This window comes from Ambystoma mexicanum, chromosome 1p (genome assembly GCF_040938575.1).
Source record: "Ambystoma mexicanum isolate Mex_15411 chromosome 1p, UKY_AmexF1_1, whole genome shotgun sequence".
Taxonomy (NCBI): domain Eukaryota; kingdom Metazoa; phylum Chordata; class Amphibia; order Caudata; family Ambystomatidae; genus Ambystoma; species Ambystoma mexicanum.
The window spans coordinates 533,242,394-533,262,541 of record NC_090921.1 but is presented as its reverse complement, the minus strand read 5'-3'; the positions used below and the strand labels follow the sequence as shown (position 1 = coordinate 533,262,541).

Below are 20,148 nucleotides of genomic sequence, written 5' to 3'. Positions count from 1 at the left end.
ATCTCTCTTAGGGCATCAGCCAAAGTCCTAAAGTCCGCAGGAACCACCCAACTCCAGGAGTTGTTCAAGTTCTCTGCCATCATGTATTCTTTCCAGATGGTCATTCGCCCAGCCGTAGCATAGAGTATGTTCTCAGAGCAGCATCTGATGACATCCACCAAGCAACAGACTCAGGTGTTATGATTGGTCAGCTGATGCTCATCGTGCCTGCTTCCTTTGATACCTTGGGCTAGGCTATCCTTATACATCTGAGACATTTCAGTTAAAGAAGCAGGACCTCGAGGTAGTTCTCATTGTGTCCTGCTGTCAGATTGTCTCTCTCCCTTGTCTTTTTCTCAACCCTTTTGTTGTGGTGACTCCCTATGAGGGGTCATCCACATTCTTTGTAATCTTTATCTACAGCCCCTTGCTGATCTCATCAGCTCCTTGGTCCTTACCTTCTATACATCCAATGACGAAACCCAGTTCTTTGACCAATTCAACTATGAGCTGGTCATCTCATCCTCTCACTTTCAATTTTTCAAGTTGGCAAGCGCCTTTTAGATGGGCTCCAACTCAAACTCAAGGCTAGGACAATAGTGGTCTTTGGCACCTCTAGCCACACCCAGAGGACTCAAACCTCCATGGACCTTTGCCCTTCACAGGGTCTCCTCTGCTTAGAACGTTGGCATCAAATTGGACACCCTCCTTTCCTTCCCCTCTCAGATCAATCAACTCATCCTCTTTCAATTTCCATCTTCAGCTCCTCCGTTAGATTTCCCCTTTCCTCACCACTCATCCAAGCTACCCCTAACCTGAACTTCACTCCACGCCTAATCTTTGGCCTCTGTTGGACGGCCATCTTTTCCCCATACCTTGCCAAACTCTGCCCGCTTCCGATCCAACATTGTGTCGAGTTTAAGGATCTCTGCATTGTGTATTGTTTCCTCTCTTCCAGCAGCCCAAGCTATCTGTCCTCTAGATCTCTCCCCTACTGCCAGCCTGCCCCTTCTTTCCATCCTCAGCTTTCATTGCACTCACCCATCTGGGAGTTCTTTTTCGGTTCTTGCCCCACTCTCAGCCATTCTTACTGCACACTCTGACAGACTCAGGGCCTGGTTTACTGACACTACCAAACACTCCGTCTTCCCCCACTGTCCTGTAGGAGTCCCAGTGTTCCAGAACCAATGTGAGATATAAGAGTTCGATAAATGGAACTTGATCCTCCCATTGTTGCAAAATGGCTACTTCGTGTCTTACAAGCGTCGGGATGTGCCCCCAGATACCAGTATGCTTTAGGGCCTCCTGGCACTTTTACTTCCATAAGCAGGCCGGCCTCAGCTCTCTAGCAACAGTGGTGGATTCACTCCCCCCAATGGTGCAGCAAGAGAAAGTCCTGGTCAGTCCTGCTCAGATTCTTCTTCAGTCCAACAGTGGGCACAGCAGCCATGCATAGCTGCTTGTTTATGTTTAGGAATTTATAGTACGCTCCTGGTACCCGAGGGCTTATGGGCGCGGACTAACAAACAGGAAACAGCACAACAGATACAGTCCTAACAAATGTCAATAAAACTGAAAGATCCGTAGATTGAGTTTTTAGGTTATTCTATGAGAAAAGAACAGTCTTCAGTTTCTTCTTAAAAACCTCAGTCGAGGCTATAATTCTCAATGGCGGCATCTGGGCATTCCATGCTAATGGGGCCATTATGCTAAATGCTTCCTTGGTGTTGGATCGGATGGTTTTCAGGAGATTTGTATTATCCGATCTCACAGCAGAGAAGCTTCTCCAAAGATGGTGGCAGACTCAACAAGATTTGTGAAATTAAGCTACACGATTGGAGTGTCAGATAAAAGGTTTAGCCATCTCTGGAGCACATTATTATTTTAGTTTCTGTATTTTCTGTGTCTCCTTACATATCTGCAAATCTATTGTAATCACACATTTTTGCTCACAAATATATAACAGCACCAATTGTAGGAAGCTGCACTTTTGTTTATGAATATTGGTTGAAAAAATATGTTTTTGTGTAGAAGGCTCAGGGGTGAAAGAGCTACGAGACCAGGAAAATTATAACCTAGGCTCCTAATAGCACTCAGGAAAACCCCAGGAAAAATAAAAAAACAAGAAAAGGATTATAAAATAAACGAATGGGGCAATGAGAAAGACCCAATACAAGAATGTTTGAGTATATTATTAAATAACTAATAATAGCCTGGAAGGGAAGTGAGTATCAATTACCATACATGGGTGACGGAAGGATATATGAATTGAGTTTTTTCTGAATTCGACTATTAAGACACTATTTGTTATAGCAGTAATTCCCACCTCAAGTCCTAATATTATAGGGTAACCGTATGTTAAATAGGCATTGGATTATGCCTGGCTTGGAGAAAAATAAAGTCCAAAACACCAGAAAAGTCCTCAAAAGGATTAGAGGGATTAGTGGGGAGGTACCTCATGTTGTAAAATGCAGGCTTTATACCGAATGAACACCTCCTGTTCCATTACTTCACCATCTCCCCAATGTCTCCTTCCATACCTTTTCCTCCAGTACTCCCATCCTCACCTGATGTCTTCATCCATAACCTCCTATTCCATTACTTCACCTACTCTAAAAATGCGACCATATCTCTTCCCTTATTGCTTCACATCCTCTCCTGATGTCATCCATTCTGTCCCCTCCCCATCTTCTTTTCCCACTCCTCTCACCACCTCTTGCAAAATACCTTTCCCATTCACCCAGTCCTTTTTTAAAATCGTGATACTCATTCACACTCCACCTTTTTAACCCTGCTCTGCCAGTCCGTCCCCTCCTTTTTTCTTAATATCTTTACCCATCCTCTCCTACCCTCAAGTTCTCCTCTACAGACTTCTCTCCTCATCTCATCTTTCTCCTCATCTAACACACTCGTGGTACAGGGCTACCCTCGTTGGTCCATAAGGTTCATAGATGGGACTCTTTCCACACCTGCTTCCAAGGAGCTTGCACGCACATTGATTACATTACATCTTAAAAAAGGAACACTCTGGTGGTACACACCATCATCACCATGTGTTCATGAACAGATATCACAAGACTTTAGGTCTTTATTCCTGAAAATCCAAGTCATCAGTAGTGGATTCTTCATTCTGGAAGATAGAAAAGGACCTGGTGTCGGACGATTCTGGAGAGAGTACGTTTTCTCCGACATAGACCACGACTGATGATCCGATCCCCCCCTTCCCAATAAAGGGGTTGTTTTACCAACATTGTAACATGCCTTTTCGGCACACACGAGAGCCCCCACACCAGCAACAAACAAATCATGATGCTCTATTCCTGAGCAACTCGTTGGGAACTGAATCGGAAGTTGGTTATCAGATTTGGCAGCACAATACAGAGAATTTCAAATATTCTAATACAAGTGAATGGAATGGACCCCACCGGTGACATGTGGCTAGGGTGAGACAATGCATACGGGAAACACACACAGCAAGTGTTTGTAGGACATGCTTGTCCCGACGTTCAGTGGGTAGGTTAGAGGACGTCTAGGTGATCAGTTCACTCCATCTGCTGCTCATTGGAGACCATAGCTCATCGTGGAAGGAGTAGACTGCCTCGGCCACGCTCCTTGTGTGCAGGTACTCCAATCCAAAGCTACGACGTGGCTGCTGGCAAGGGACTCTCGTACACTATTAGAGAAGGAGGGTACGGCAGAATTGCCCGATGGCGGCAGCTCAGGCCGCACGGCCCCTTAAACTAGAGTCACATGTAACAAAAGGCTCAGTCTGGCAGAGGTATCTTTGGCAAAAATGTGTAAATAAGTCAGGCAGGTCATATGCTTTCTTGACTCACCCTAGAAGTGACGGGTTGCAGATTTGTGAAGTGTGTGTAGCATCGGTGAAGCTACACATCTGTGGCTCAGACAAAACCCATCTATGAACTGAGGACTGTTCTCAGCGCTGCCCAGACCGTGCCTTTCCCAAGGGAAAAGTACATACCCATGTGGACAGGAAAGAAAATGGCTGACCTTCGGTTTATACCCATATTGAATTCGAGGCAGTTCCAAAAATAGAAGCACCACGTGGAACAATATGGGGTCCCTTTATCCTAATACCGATCCAAACAAAATTTGGTAAACTGGAATATCTAAACATGCCCATTCCCTCTGTCACAAAATTACCACTAAAGTTGAGTAGATCAGCAATGATTACCACATACTCCATCACACCAGGAGAAATCAAACCCTCAAGCCCCACCTGATAAAGGTAAAGGACGTGTGTGACTACATTTGGTCTCTGCCATGTCCAGTGCATGGACTGATGGGTAGAAGAAGCACATCCTGGAAAAAAACTGCTACGGAGGGCAACTGGGCGGGGTACCACAGTAGGCGACAGAGGTCAGTGGTCACATTCCAGGAACTCTCCACTTAGTAAAGTGCATTGACCAGAAGCCCCTAGCCTGTACAACTGTGGGCGCAGGCACAGTCTCAAATTAGGAGCTCTGGTCTGAGGTTTTACGCATCAAAATGTCCATTCAGTTTACAAGTATGTCATCCTGCTCAACTGGTGGAACCTCTGCGCAGACGACTTGAGCACTGCCAACCATCCCGTTCACACACACTCCATCTGTAGTAAAAAAAAAAAAAAAAAGAAAGAGAAATTAAAATTCAAGATCTGGTTCCCAATATGCATTGTTCCATCCAAACGAATTCAGTTTATCACAAGTTTTATTTGGTGCAACACAGCTTAGAAGAGGCTGGGAAAAGAGGAATCGAGTAAGTCATAGGTCAGACAGCCTACGCATCCAGTCTACAGGTGCAGACTTGCCCAACTATTCCGTGGTATCCAAGAGAGCATGAGGACTTGGGCAGTCGGTCGCATTACCAGCGAGGTGACGGGCGGACCCCATCTTTTCCGAAACAGCTGGCCTGTAAATCAGCACTTGGTTCCTCTCTAGGACAGTTAATGTCGGTGGAAATGACACGCATTGCATCAGGCTCCTCCCTCCATCAATGGCCCTCAGATCTAGCTCATCACAATGACAGTGCCCAGCAACATTCGCCCACTAATACACGGATCGGTTTATAGTCAATATGTCGAATGACATATTTTCGAATGCAATAATTTCGAAACAAATGCCCAAAAAATATTTCATTTTGTACATTTTTTTTAATGGGGGGGTGGTCCCCCCCCAACCCTACGTTTTTTATTTTATTTACAATGTATTTTTATTAGCTAAACCCAACAAAAACATATAAATAAAAAAACATTCAACATTTTTTTTTCCGGCATTTTAACTGGATACCACAAGGATCTACCTAATACACAGATCTACTCGCTTCGGTATTGTGCATGCCGGTTCCCGGTCAAACACTTCAAACCTAGGGGGAAATCCAAGTTGACCAGCTACAAATGATTATAGCTGAATCTAGGCGACAAGCGGGAAAACTCAGCTAAGGAGACATTCACTAGTTTGGTATTGTTACAAAAGAAAATTATACCAACTGTTTTTGACAGTTTTAAATATGGGTGATAGACAATAGGCACATTACTTCAGATTGGTCTCTTCATTCTATTGGACGAGAACAGATCATGTCAAAGGATTTTTTTTTCTTCATGGACTAAAATATTGAGAACATTACAGAAACTAGCCTCGACAGACAGCAACTATTTGAAAATGATGCATGCGGCACAGGTAGGTTCATGTTTTGTATTACAAATATTTTTAGATAATTGTTCTCTTAGCAAATCTACAAACCCAACTACATCTTTGCAATTCCAAAGAGTAGTGACAGAGTCCTACTTGCCGACTCCAGAAATTTCATAATTTTTGGTGACATTTTAGAAGATACTGCGTAATTTAAAAAAAAACATTGCAGTTTAAATACATACATGGTTGATGAAAGGGACCGAATCTCAAAGTCTGCTTAATTTACCGCTTATGTGGAATTTATGCTGGAGTAGAATGCTTCCCAATTCACAAAAGGTGCAATAGAAGTCAGTTTTCTCCTGAACGTTTGTGAATCGTGTGAGGAATTCGACCATCCGCACAGGGAGAGTGCAATCGCCTGGGCTTTTTGATTTATTTAAAAGAATTAATGATGGGAGATCAACCTCTGGAAACTATGTGGGGCCATTCCTGCGTGTATTTTTCACACTCACCGAACAGCAGAAAAGTAGTCATGTACTCAGGGAGAACACAGCTTACCAGCGCCGCCCTCCCCGGTCATGTGTAGCTGACACCTGACAACTGTGGGCACATCAAAAGCCTCTGGCCGTGAGCAGCCTGATTAGCATTTCAAGGCCCCATGGATTTGCATCTCCATTGCGAAACCTTACTGCTGGTGGCAAATACTGAAGAATGCTAATTAGCAGGCCTCAGGGAAGGCCAGGGTGCTGGAGTGACAATGGAGACCAGAGACCAAGACCTTATTTGTGATGCAATGTGTCTACTTGGTACTAACACTCCTACTTGGTATGAAAGGACAGTGAATGTCAAGCCTGGAACCACTCCTTTCAGAGCAGGGAAGTATGTGAATTACAGGAGACGAAGGTTTTCCTGCAACCTCCTACTTCAAAGGAGGCCCATGGTGTGATCAAGCACTGCATAGGGCTCAGTTAATTAGGGAGACACTTTGATGTACAGCAGACAGGAAGATGGGTGGTACTTCTCTATTTTGTCACCCTTCCCCTGTCTGTTGCCAAGCAAACTGATTCTGACCTGAAGTATCACTGAAGATTGTTGGTGGGGACTCAGGATTGGTTTATTAAGGTGGGCGCAGCCTGCACCAATCACTGGGGCCCATTTGGCTTTAAAAGATGGCTGAGCCCCTCACTGATCAGATCATCTGAAGACTTCACAAAGAGTAAGGAGGATTTATTTGGACCTGAGCTGAAGGTACAGTCTACCTTACATCTCCCGCCAGTGAAGCAAGGCCATGTGTTCCAAGAGGGAAGCAAGATCCCTCCCCTAAACATCTGCCAGGGAACAGAGGGAGATACCGAACTCAGAGGACCAGTCCAGCAGCTTCAGAACCGGTACCCAGCCAGCACACAGAATACCCTGCTAGGTTCTGACAGCAAGCTTCCAAGGTGGGAAATACCAGAGAGTCTCTGGACAAAGGACAAGGCCGTTGGCTGCAAACACCCTCCTGAGCTTTGGGCCATCCCCAAAGGACACGAGCCCTGTGAAGAAGCTAAATGGAGTCCCACACAATCATCATCCAACACCCATCTTTATTTTTTTTTTCCAACAACATTTTATTGATTTTTACAAGATGGAATATTACATGCAACAACGCAATACAGGTCACTATAAGCGTTAATTAAAGCCTTTATAGTCTATTTCGAGTCGTACAGTGGAGGAGAAAGTGGGTGGTTCCTGAATGCGGTGGTTGGGCGGGCAAGATCTGAGTGAATGTTCCCCTATGTTCTGGAGTGTTCGGGGTCCGGTCGGGGATTAGTAGAGGGGGCTGCATTGGAGCCATCTGGTGAGCGGCGGCCTCCTGGTGAGGGTTGGGTATTTGGCCGCGTAGTCAAGGAATGGGTCTGATATATTTAAACACCCATCTTTTTAAGGACAATTTTGAGACAGTAGAGTCCTCAAACTGCATCTGGCTGCACAGCTGACTGTTGTCACGCCACAGTCACCAGAGCCATCCGAGACGCCTCGACCAGCATTCCAGATCCGCCAACCAGCACAGAGACAATGATTCTTGGCCGTGAGCTGCCGCGCCTGACAGCCTGCAGACCTCCGTCCAGCCTTGCTTGCAACAGCCTGCCACCTGGTACCCGCAGCTGTCTCTTGCCACCAATTCTGTCTTACAGGCTACAAAGCGCCATGGAATCGCCTTGAGCACCAAGAAATTCTTTTATCACCAGGTACATTGTGGTTTCTTCCCCCTCCCCCAACCCCCCGGTCCTTCTCCAAAGGACACAAGAGACAGTTACGACCCTTTGCCCCTTTGGTGTTGAAACCAAATAACCTTGAACTGTAAGGCTGATTACTTAAACTACCCTCTTGTCAGTATCCAGAATGCATCCATTCCCTTCGTGAAACTATCTGTCCTCTGTGTTCCTTTACAGTGTGGGTTGTAATTCTAGTGTGCTAGCACTGTTTGTTGTAGTAATAATAAAGTTGATATTTGTATACAACCTTGACTGGACAATCCCTTTCATCATTGGGTAATAATGGTATTTTCACTGTGTTGCAACTAACCAACGATCCACGACCATGCAGAGATAAGTCTGCCATTCTGTCCATGTTACCAAAATTGGACAAGGAGATCTTATAATTTACTTGTATTGTTAACTGTTCGGATCCCTTCTGGTGTGTACTAAAGATGTGGGGTTGATTGATGCTTTAGAAACAGATATTCATCCCTGGACCACTGGTGCCCCGGAAGTTGATTCGTCACAAATCGACTCTATGGGGCATTCTGCAACTCAGCGAGAAAGAGCGAAAGAAAGAGAGAGAGAGAAAGAGCGAAAGAGCGAAAGAGCGAAAGAGAGAGTGTGTGTGTGTGTGTGTGTGTGTGTGTGTGTGTAAGAGAGTATGTGTGTGTGTGGACAGAGTGCATGTACGAGGTGCAGAGAGAGCGTATGTTTTTGTTTCAGGAGAGTGTGAGTGTATGTGTAAATGTAAAATGTTAGTGTAAGCAAGTGCTGCTTTGCTTCTGTGATTCGGCACCAAAGGGCCACAGTATCCAAATAGCTAAGCCCATAGGCTTGCATTAAGAGGGGTCACTTGATGCATGTGTTAGAAAACGACTGCCACAAACAGTATCTAAAAGTTGGTGGGCTTGTGCAGCAGAATAAAAACAATCGATCATGGCATCTTGTTACATGAAATGGGCGCCAGAGGATCTACGGTCCTTTTTGACCTTCCCTTCAACAGTTGCTGGAAAGAGGCTGGGCATGCTTTGTGCCTCACTCAATGACATGCCTCAGTGATCGATCTTCTTATACGTGCAGCCGCTGCAGAAGGGGCAAGGATCTGGATCCCAGAGAAGGTGCTGGAACGCATCAGTACAGTGATACCCACCATCGTTGCGACAGCCATCAGGCAATCAAGACTAGTGGGTCTTCACATTTCCTCATGTCTTTTAGTCTCTCCTTATACACTCAAGTCATCTATTCGTTTTTGAATTCCTGAAGCTTCAGTTCAGCCCTTGGTTTTGCTCGTTCTATAAAATCTTTGGGTTTATCACTCCACTCCTCACTTTCTTTTATACCTCACATGAATGCCAAGATGAAAGATGCTAACTTTCATGTACATTTCCCCTTACGGCTATGTAACCATTTGTTTCTTCTGTTCGTTTTCGGCGGCTGCTGCAGCCTTTAGTTATTTTGCACAGTGACACTGGAAATACATTTTTTGCTGTGGAAGGCAGTCTTTCATGCAGCGGCACGTAGGTTATTGGGGGGCCAGGAAGTTTGATTACGTTACCCCATCCTACTAGAACTGCACTAGTGTCGTTTAGGCACCAAGACATTGCTTGAAGTGGCCCTTTTGGCACATAAGATCCTTCATAATTATTCTCCCAGCTTCCTGTCCTAGAGTTGGCCATTTCTGGTGGCCTGAGGGGCCTTCAGGGCCAAGACATTTTGGGCCTGAAGATCCACAGGTTTCGGCAAGTAGAGACTTTGAAATGTCGATGCTACCGATCTACTGTGACCTGTTGGAAGAGGTATCCGCTAGGTCCAGGCAGTGCTCCAGATAAGATTTGAAAGTGGGAGTATTTGACTCCCTATTTTTAAAGGTTGGGAGAAAAAGGATTTCTAGGGAGTAAAAATGTTACGTCCAATTCCCAATGGGTGTATTTCATAAGCGATTCAAAATAATTTGCAACAGGAAAACGGAAATGTGTGCGTAATAATTATTTCTTTGCACCTAATTATTCACGCACATTAAAAGATACATGTTTACTTCTTCCGATAAGGCAGTAATAATAGTAGTTTCTTGCACTACTGTCAAAACATAATCATTGTGCTGAGTGAGTAAAAGCTGGGGCACAAGGTTCTACATCTCTGTTTGCCATTTTTTAGTGGGAGTATTTGTACTCCATATTTTTATTTTAGTATGTGACTATTTTTAGGGAGTAAAAGTGGCCGATACACCCCTTCTCTGTAGGGGTTCCTTATCTGTAGGGCTTGGTGCCGGATCTGCTTAAGTTTTGAAAGCACCTAACAACCTGAAGATAAAACAAGGGTAGTATGTATACGCTATTGCCAATCAACCAATGATAATGGGAAAGGCAATATTACCTCACTTATTTAAAAAGTAAAATATTAAGAGTGTTATCGAACAGATCACAGTCTCTGAAACATTTGTAAGTGATACAAAATGTGCATAACACTCGTTTAACTTGCAACTAAATCAAAGAAATCTTGCAACTTAAGTTCTCAGTTGTATCAAAATGTCAGGCTTGGATGCATTTTCAAACTCCCTGGGAACGAGATCGGCAAAAATGACTAGAATTCTTTTCCTGGTCTTTCAAAAAACGCCATGTGAGTATTTTAAGGGGCTGTGTTAGGTATTATTTAAAATTTTGGAAAATGTGACAGGTTTTTAGGAAATGGATGACGGTTTGGACAGAGGTTTACTGAATTTGCTGAGGCCTACCTGCCTAGGCCTCGCTCTTAGACATCAACCAAACAGCTAAAGGGAAAATTCAGTGGATCCCAAATAAATATTGTAACTGGCATATTCAGCTATAGTGATATTTTCAGTTAATTTCCAGAACTTGGTTCTCTTTCCGCTCGACGCGTGCAGCTCAATATCCCAACACTGATGAGCGGCAATTGGATGCAGTAGAACGCCTCTGGAAATGAGCAAACGCGTATTGCGCAATTCAGATGAACCCGTCAGCCATGGGAGTGGGGTGTGCATCAGATTTAGGGATAAGCAGCATGGGGAGATTAGGGTCAGCATAGATTTTTCTAAATTTGTAACCTGCTATAAAGCGGTCGATTCCACCCTCACATACGTGCAATTAGAACAGAAAAACAAGGCGTGCGGGAAGAACGTTTGAGTAACAGAATCAAAGAGCAGCGAGATGAACGCTGCATAGTGAAACCCTACAGGGATCCTTCTGTGCACCCTAGTGCTCTCCCTACCACAGAGATTTACAGAATGCGATGCCACAAAGCGTCCACCAGGCCCAACAATCATCCACCCACCGCCCCACCTAAACATACTACTTACTCCCTTGTTAGGACTCTGGCGGAAGTGAACGGTATGAAGCAAAAAGTGTTTTTAATGGTCCAACATGTGTTAAAAGCAACTCTGCGACTACATTTTTTATTTATTGAATATTTATAAGGCACACTATACAGCAAAAGTTTTCCAGGCGCTACAAAGCGTGCAAAATAAGGCGGGGGAGCAGAGCATATAAAACAACAGTAATGGTCCTACTAGGTCTTGTGACATTCGGATAGTGTAAGAGCAGTAATGGGAAGTGAAGGAGGGGGAGGGAAGAGGTGGGCAGGGGGAATGGGAGTGGAGACGGTCAGGGACGAGGACATAACTGCAGGGGAATGATAAAAAAAGCAGGGGAGGGGAAGGAGGAGGAAGTGCCCTAGGAGTAGACAAGTACTGGGGGGAGTCAAAGGGGTTGGCAGGTGTGCCCGGAAAGGCAATGCTGGTTAGGGTTGTGCTGGTAAAGACTGGTCAGGGACAGCCTGGTTATCTCTGCGACTCATAAGTGACCAGGCCAGCAGTGGCAGGTGTTAACAGGGGAGGGGGGAAGAGGGAAGGAGGTAGAGAAGAGCAGGGTCTTGAGGAGCTTCCGGAACTTAAGGAGGTCTGGCTCAAGTCTGAGAGGGGCAGGGAGGCCATTCCAGAGGGATGCACAGGCACTGAAGAAAGAGATCTACCCCCACTCTCTGCTTGAAAAAACGTCTAGTCTGCAGAGAGTTGAAGCTAGAGGACCGAAAGGCTCTAGCGGGGAGGTAGTTCGGACGAGAGAGTTTGATGTAGAGAGCTCCCAGGCCTCAGAAAGCCTTGTGGATGATGCAGCGGGTCTTACATATGATCCTTGCAGCCACCGGAATCAGTGGAGAGATATTAGGGCTGGAGAGAGGCAGTCCCTGGGCTTGAGGACAAGGATAAGTCTTGCAGTCCTATTATAGATTAGTTGAAGGGGGGCAAAGAGAGGGAAAAGACAGATTGAGGAAGAGGCTATTGTAGTAGTCAAGCCTAGAGAGGACTAGGGCTCTGGAGACATTGCATTTCTGGAGGAATGTAAGGAAGAGGAGAATGCCTCTGAGGAGGTGAAGCTGAAAGTGGGCCTTCTTGTGAAGGTCCATGATGTGAGGGGTGTAGTAGAGAGAGGAGTCAAAGATGACACCAAGGTTTTTTCCTCACAGGCTGGGATGGGAGGGGACAAAAGGAGAGCAGCCAGAAAGTGGGTGGGAAGCAGGGAGCAGGTGTCCCAAAGTGAATGAGGTGAGACTTATTGGTATTAAGACAGAGATCATTAGACATGCACCATGCCTGAATAGCAGTTAGTCAGGAATCTGAGATGAGGAGCAGGAAGTAGAGTAGGAAAGCTTGAAGAAAAGCTGATTGTCATCAGCAGAACACTGGAAGTGAGGAGAGAAGGAGGAGATCAGGTGGGCAAGATAGATGTTGAAGAGCCATGGTGATACGATAGAGCCCTCAGGGACGCCACTGGTAGAGGGTGAGATGGAGGAGAGGAAAGTGCCAAGTTGCACCTGGGAGGGTCGATTAAAAACAAAGCAGGGCAACCTATAAAGTGCCAGATCTGTGATGCCAAGGGTGTCATGAAGCTGCTTTATGAGGGTGGCACGATTGACTGTGTCAAAGGCAGAGGAAAAATCCAGGAGGAGGAGAACAGCAGGAGAGTTGGAGTCAAGGTTTGAGAGCAGGTCTTCATGGATATTCGGGGGAGCAGTTTCGATGCCTCTGGTGGTCATGAAGGCAGCCAGCAGATTCAGTGTGGAGGGTAAGTTGGGAGATGGACAATTTCTCCAAGAGAAACCAGGAAAGGATTAGTGGAAATAGGGCAGTAGTTTGTCAGGCAGGAGGGACAGAAATGTGCCATCACAAGAGCGAGTGAGGAAATGTTGTCTTCGATAGTTCTGGGGGAGCAGAGGAGCACCTGTTTGGAGGAGGCATTCATAGAGCGGACAACTTTAGAGACCTCACCCGGTGCTATGAGCGGGAAGGAGGAGAGTATTGGGGGAAAAGAGGAGGACCAAGAGAGGCCTGGGGGCAGGTGTGGGGGTTGGGAGCGGGTAGAGGAGAGTGAGGACAGGATGTCCTGTGTTTTGGTTGTGAAATGGGAGGCCAGTGAAGTACAGAGGGCCTGGGATGGAAGAGGAAAATGTTAGGGGAGGGGACCCAACAATGGTAAATGTGGTAAAACAGTGATTACAGCCATGCCTGGAATAATACAAAAAATGTAATAAACAAATTTCCACTGTTGTGAAAGGGATATAAATGCTTGCTTGACAGCAAATGCACAGATGGGTCAGTAATGGACCTTCTGTGCATTGTGCCTTGCCTTTTTGCAAGCAAGCATAGATCAATTCCTTGCCTATTCCAGGACTACAGTTTGTGAATATCTGCTGTCCTTTGGAATTCCAAGAAACTCCCCTCCTGCCCCTGCATGTGGGCAAATGTGCGCATCAATGATGCTCTTTGTTAATAAGACGCACCATTTCTTCGCCACAAGCACCTCCCATCACATGAGAGAAAGGATGTTTTGGGATGGGTGCCATAGTTTGGGGACCAAAAGATCAATTTTACCTGCAAATTTCGGCTGGAGATAAAAGTTGAGGAATTACTGTGGGATTTTCCAACTCATGGTCATGTGGTATTTACACTACACTGTGTTTTGCTCTACCACTGCCAAATACTGCATGCAGTCCCAATCCCCAATGGTGACTACCACCATAAACCTGCCGTACGTATGTATTGTCAGTGTTTATGGATACAACTTTTGAAATGACCCCATCAGAATCTGGATTTGTGGTGGTCCTCCCCTCCTCCACCTCCAACACATCCGTCTGAAATAGCAGACAGAAGGCATGTAGATTGGCGCCACAGCGTGGCATCCACGCTATGCGCCATTGTTGCTTGGTCTTACCTTAGACTCGTTGCCTGAGTAAGCTTATGTTGCTAGCCTGCTCGGAACAGTCTGTCTCTTGCGCAACTGAAATGGTTTTGCTGCCAAGAGGAAGGAGAAGATGGTAAATAACTGTATGAACTAGAAGTGCGTGCCTTATCAGCAACCAACCCTCGGTAATCAAAGGGCAATGGTTATCAAGTTGTGAACTGTCACCCACTAAGCCTCAAAACGGCTCCACGGGAGTGCAACCTTGAAACAGAGTGCGAATGGCCATCAGACAGGAGGAGCAGTGCCACGGGTCCCCCAACGACACACCCATGGGACTGTGGCGGTGTGGCCCAGCATGCATTGCGAGTGGGGTGATGGGAGCCGGTAAGGTGGTAGCATGCATGAGATTGAGGTTTGGGTGGGGGCTTGGATGTGATGGCGCTCGTGATGAAGCAGTTCTGTACTTTACCTCCTCGAGTCAGCTTCTGTTATGGAATGATGACCTAATCTGACCCCAGTCCAAAATCTCTCTCATTAAGGACTGCTAGGGGAGTTTGGTGCCAATTGGCTCAGAGCTGCAGTTAGTCAATAGGGTGCTCCAAAACCCCTTTGCATTCAAATTCTAGGTCAGGACAACCATACCCACTGTCTGTCAGAGTCCCTTAGGGCCATAGAGAACTCTTATAGACCTGACCTGGAGAAGGGTACACTTTGGTTCAATAGCACCCACTCACAGTGAGCTCTCACCCGGACCAAGTACAACAGCAGGGAGCCCGAGCATGTGGACAGTGAGCAGTCAAGGCTTTTGTAGACTTTCAACCTGTATCGCTCGTGCATTCTTTTAACTTACGCATGGGCCCACCTGGTGAAATGGAGCCATGCTTGTACTGCCTTTACTCCTTTTGGAAGCGCACTCCCCACTAGGTGTGGTCATGTAGCCCACAAGTGGCCAAGTGCAAACAATTGCCCTGGTTGGCTTCAAACCAACGGAAGGCTCAGCATCCTCTGCACCAAAGCAAGCATCGAAGTGCAAAACAAAGTCATAAATATGTTCCTGCAACAGTCTGTTCTGAAATCCTCTATAGAGGGAGACAACAAAAGCAGCAGTTGCAGCATTAAACGCCTGAACTAGACCTTATGAGCCTCAGCTAGACCTCATGAGCCCGAGCTAGACCTCATGAACCCCAGCTAGACCTCATGAACCTCAGCTACACCTCATGAACCTCAGCTACACCTCATGAACCTCAGCTACACCTCATGAACCTCAGCTACACCTCATGAGCCCCAGCTACACCTCATGAGCCCCAGCTACACCTTATTTATTTATTTTATTACATTTGTTACACGCCCAGACCCTTGGGTATCACGGTGAGGTTACAGACAGCTTAGTTTAAAACAATAATTAGGAAGGCCAATCGGGCACAGTACAGAATATTTAAAACATTTCTTGAATCCTGTAAAAGATTCCTAATTTTTGATGAAGAGGGGGGGGGAGAGTATTCCAATGTGTGGGGGCTAGGTATTGGAAACTGCTGCCTCCTGCCTTGGTGTTCTTGTAGCAGGGGATTATTAGGAGTGCTTGGCTGTTGGATCTAATGGGGGCTCTGATTCTTTTTTGGTTATAGCGTTTTTAAGGTAAATAGGGGCGCTTGTGTGGAGGCATTTGAACGTGAAACACAGGGTTTTGAAAATGACTCTGGCTTTGATGGGGAGCCAATGGTGGTCTCTTCTGATTTTAGAAATGTGGTCAGATTTTCTTATTCCAAGGGCCGCTTTATTTTGAATAAGCTGGAGTTTATTTAAGTTGGCCTTAGTGGTTCCAAGAAAGAGTACGGTACAGTAGTCGAGTCTGGATAAAATCAGCGCTCTTGCCAGTGTGATGCAGTTGGTGGGGGTCACAAATTGGTGACTGTTTGGGGGTATAGGACGTGGAAGATGAGAGGGCGTTAATGTGCTTGGTCACGGTGAGATTGGCATCAAGGTAAACACCTAGTGTTTTTGCTTGTTTGAGTACCGGTATCATGGTGCCATCAATATTGATGGATGAGTAATCCGGATGTAGTGCCACTATTTTAGACTGGGAGCCCATGATAAGCACCTCAGTCTTCTCGTCATTGAGACAGAGGCTGTTTAGTGCCATCCAACTTTGAATTATGGCATAGATTTTGTTGATGGTATTGGTATCTTGGATGTAGTCTCCCAATAATGGGATGAGGATCTGGGTGTCATCTGCAAAATTGGTGTAGATGACACCCATATCGTCTAGGGCTGAGAAAAGGAGCTTAGTATAAGCGTTGTATAGCGTGGGTGAGAGGCAGGAGCCTTGGGGGACCTCGATAGGCACTGGGATGGGGTTGGCAGCTTATTTACCTATGAAGACCCTGGAAGTTCGGTCTGCAACAAAGGATTTGATCCAGGTGGTGGCTTCGGTGGAGAAATTGAAATCTTTGGCTAGTGTGGCACAAAGTTGATTATGGTCTACTAGGTGGAACGCTGCAGAGAGATCGAGTAGGAGGAGGATACAGAGTTTCCCTGAGTCTCTGATGGTATCCATCTGGATTTTTAAATCCAGGAGCGCCGTTTCTGTACTGTGGTTCGGACGGAAGCCAGATTGCGTAGTGTCAAGGAGTTGGTTCTGTTCAAAGTGTAATTGGACTTGATTGTAGGCTAGTTTATCCAATATTTTGAGGAGAAATGGGACAGTTGTTATTGGCCTATAGTTGGTGGGTGCAGTGGGGTAGGTTTTTTCAAGAGGGGAGTGACCCAGGCTTCTTTGAAACTTGTTGGGACCAGATTGGTACTGAAGAATGTGTTTACAAAGTTAGTGATGATTGGCGTGAGAGTGAGGGCACAAGATTTGACTATTGATACTGGGACGGAGTCGCCTTTGCAGTTGGAGGCTTTGAGTTTGGAAATGGTGTCAAAGAACAAGTTTCTTACCAACTGGTAAAGTTCTTTCGACTGGCTGTTCCTCCAACGTTTTCCTCATCTTAGATGTATTCCATCCAGCTTTAGCTGCTTTGAAATTTTCTCGGCAGAGGGCGCCGTGCGTCGATGTCGTTGAGTCAAAGTCCCCCGAAGGCCTCTGTCGAGGGTGACATCATCGGGTATACAAGTAGCACGCGTGGTGCCTGTTGGCCTCAGTTCTGTTTTTCCCCTATTGCTCTGTTGTATAGATAGTGTAGGTAGCCAGTTGTCAGCCTTGCGAGAGTTGAAGTGGCAATAACCCGGAAAATCTCCAGAGGGGTAGGATGGGAGGGCGATGAGGAATACGTTTGAGGAACATCCAGTCGAAAGAATGTTACCATTTGGTAAGTAACTTGTTCTTCGAATGGATCGAAGTTGCTGCCTCACAAATAGATTTTATGGGAACACCTCTTTGAAGGGCTGTCGAAGAGGCTATGCCTCTGGTAGAATAGGCCCTTAAGCCTTCTGGTGGATCTTGTCCCACCAATCTGTAGCATTCTGAAATGCAAAGCACAATCCAACGTGATATGGTTTGTTTTGACACTGATTGACCCAATTTCCTTCCGGTGTAGCCAATGAAAAGTTGATTATCCACTCTAAGCTTGGAAAGCCTAGAAATGTAAAAGCTTAGAGCTCTTCTCGGCTCCAGCCTGTGCAATCTTTCCTCCTCCTTACTGGGATGAGGTGGAGGATAGAACGCGGGCAGAATAATTTTCTGATTTAAATGGAAATCAGACTCAACTTTAGGTGAAAATGAGGGCTTAACCCTCAATACCACTCTGTCCCTGTGGAACACAGTATAGGGTGACCCAGAAGACAGTGTCTGCAATTCGCTCACTCTTCTTGCAGATGTTAAAGCAACTAGGAAAACAGTTTTCAGTGTTAGTAATCTTAATGGACAAGTGTGCAAGGGTTCAAAAGGGGCACACATTAAACACTTTAGAACCAGATTAAGGTCCCAAACTGCGACTTGAGAAGGAGAGAACATATTGGTGAGTCCCTTTAAGAATTGTATTATCAAAGGAATTTTAAAGTAGGAACATTCTTCCGAAGAGCGCTTGAAAATTGAAAGCGCTGCAAGATAACCTTTAATGGTCCCAGCATTGAGGTCCCTATGCGCAAGGGACAAGAGGAAAGACAACACTTCCGGGATAGAACATAGAAAAGGATCAACATTCTTTTCCATGCACCAGTTGCAAAACTTCTTCCAACGGCACAGAGATTTTGTTGCCGGCATTCTTGCCGAAAGCAACACCTCCATGACGTCATCTGGAAGGTCCCAATCCTTGTATCTCACCCTTTCAGATACCAAGCATGAAGGCTGAGAGTCTTGACTTCTGGATGGAGAACCTGGCCCTCCATTTGTGAGAGAAGGTCCTCTCTCTGGGGAAGACGTAACGAAGGGCAGATGGACACGTCTAGAAGGTCCGGGTACCACGTTCTCCTGGCCCAATCCGGGGCAATTAGGACCATGCGGTTTCCGAACCGTCTCAATGTCCTGATGACTTGAGGAATTGGAGGGAACGCATATAGCAGTGGGAGGTTCGACTCCACCACAAACGCGTCCACTAGGGCTCCTCTCGGGGGAAATTCCCTTGAGCAATACATTTCGCACTTCGGTTGATTCCGGTCGCAAACAAGTCTACCTGAGGGGTTCCCCAAAGGGTGAAGATCTCCTGAAGGACTTCATGAGCCAGTTCCCACTCGTGGGACACTGTACTCTGCCTGCTCAGAGCATCCGCTGTCATATTCTCCTCTCCGGCTAGATGAACTGCCGTTAAGGAGATTTCTTCTTGAATTGGCCAATACCAGAGCCGCATTGCCTCTCTGCACAGAGGTAGTGACCCTACACCTCCTCTTTTGTTTAGATAATGCATGGCCACTGTGTTGTCTGTCATTATCAGGAAATATTTTCCTCTGACAGATGGCAGAAAAGCCTTCAGCACTAGTCCGATTGCTCTCAGCTCTAAAAGGTTGATGTGTAGTTTGGACTCCGATGGAGACCAACGACTGCTGATTGTCAGATTGTTGGCATGAGCTCCCCACCCCATGAGTGAGGCGTCCGTCACTACTGTAATCTCCGGCCATGGTTGCCAAAAATGTTCTCCTTTTAGGATGTTCTCTGTGCAAGTCCACCACAGAAGATCGTGCCGAACCATGTTCAGAATTTGAAGGAGATCCGTCATTTGACCTGAAAACTGGGACCATTGAGTCTTTATAGCCCATTGAAGGGATCCCATCCTCGGGTGTGCTTCTGGCAATAGGAAAATGCAGGATGCCATGAGGCCGAGCAACCTCAAGAAGTCTTAGGCCTGAAGATTTTGGGCATTTTGGAATTTGGAAACCATCTGAAGAATTTCTTGAGCCCTCGACTTGGGAGGCGAGCTCTTTCCCAAGGATGTGTCTAATACAGCCCCTATGTACTGGAGCTGTTGGGAAGGTGTCATTTGCGACTTCTTGAAATTGATGAAGTGGCAGGTGACTTTCACATGATCCAGGGCTTGTTCGGCAGAACGTGCCCTGATTAACCAATCGTCCAGGTAGGGGTAGATGTGAATCCCCACTCTCCGGAGGTGCGCTGCCACCATTAACTTGGTGAAGACCCTCAGGCGGAGGTCAACCCGAATGGCAGGACTCAAAACTGATAGTGCGAATCGCCAACTATGAACCTCAGGTATTTTCTGTGCTTGAATTGGATTGGCACATGAAAATAAGCATCCTGGAGGTCGAATGACACCAACCAATCCTGAAGTTGAAGGGCCTGAAGGATCTGAGAAAGAGTGACCATCTTGAACTTGTCCTTCCTGAGGAGCTTGTTCAAGCCTCTTAAGTCCAAGATGGGTCTCAGTCCTCCATCCTTTTTGGGAATAAAAAAATATGGGGAGTACCATCCCTTGTTCTTCTCCGCTACAGGTACTGGTTCTATAGAACCTTTCTCTAGCAGGGTTAAGACTTCCTGCTGTTGGAGCAGGTCTGAAAACTTCAAAAAGAGTGTCTCCCTGGTTGATTGCTTTGAGGTTGCTTTAGAAAACGAAGGCAGTAACCTTGGCTATTATTTGTAGAGCCCAAACATCTGAAGTAATGGCTCGCCATTCTTGCAGATGCTGTGATAGCCTGCCTCCTACAGGTGTCTTG

At 46.1% G+C, this 20,148-nt stretch overlaps 1 protein-coding gene across 2 annotated transcripts in view; it reads right to left on the bottom strand.

Moving 5' to 3' along the window:
- Positions 1 to 3,035: 3,035 nt before the first annotated feature.
- MFSD12 (major facilitator superfamily domain containing 12) overlaps positions 3,036 to 20,148 on the bottom strand; it is a 208,519-nt gene continuing 191,406 nt past the window's right edge. For both annotated transcript variants that reach the window (XM_069649442.1, XM_069649443.1), the window contains one exon: positions 3,036 to 4,588. In XM_069649442.1, the coding sequence (XP_069505543.1) occupies positions 4,497 to 4,588 (92 nt within the window). In that variant the 3' untranslated portion in view covers positions 3,036 to 4,496. The remainder of the gene's footprint in view (positions 4,589 to 20,148) is intronic.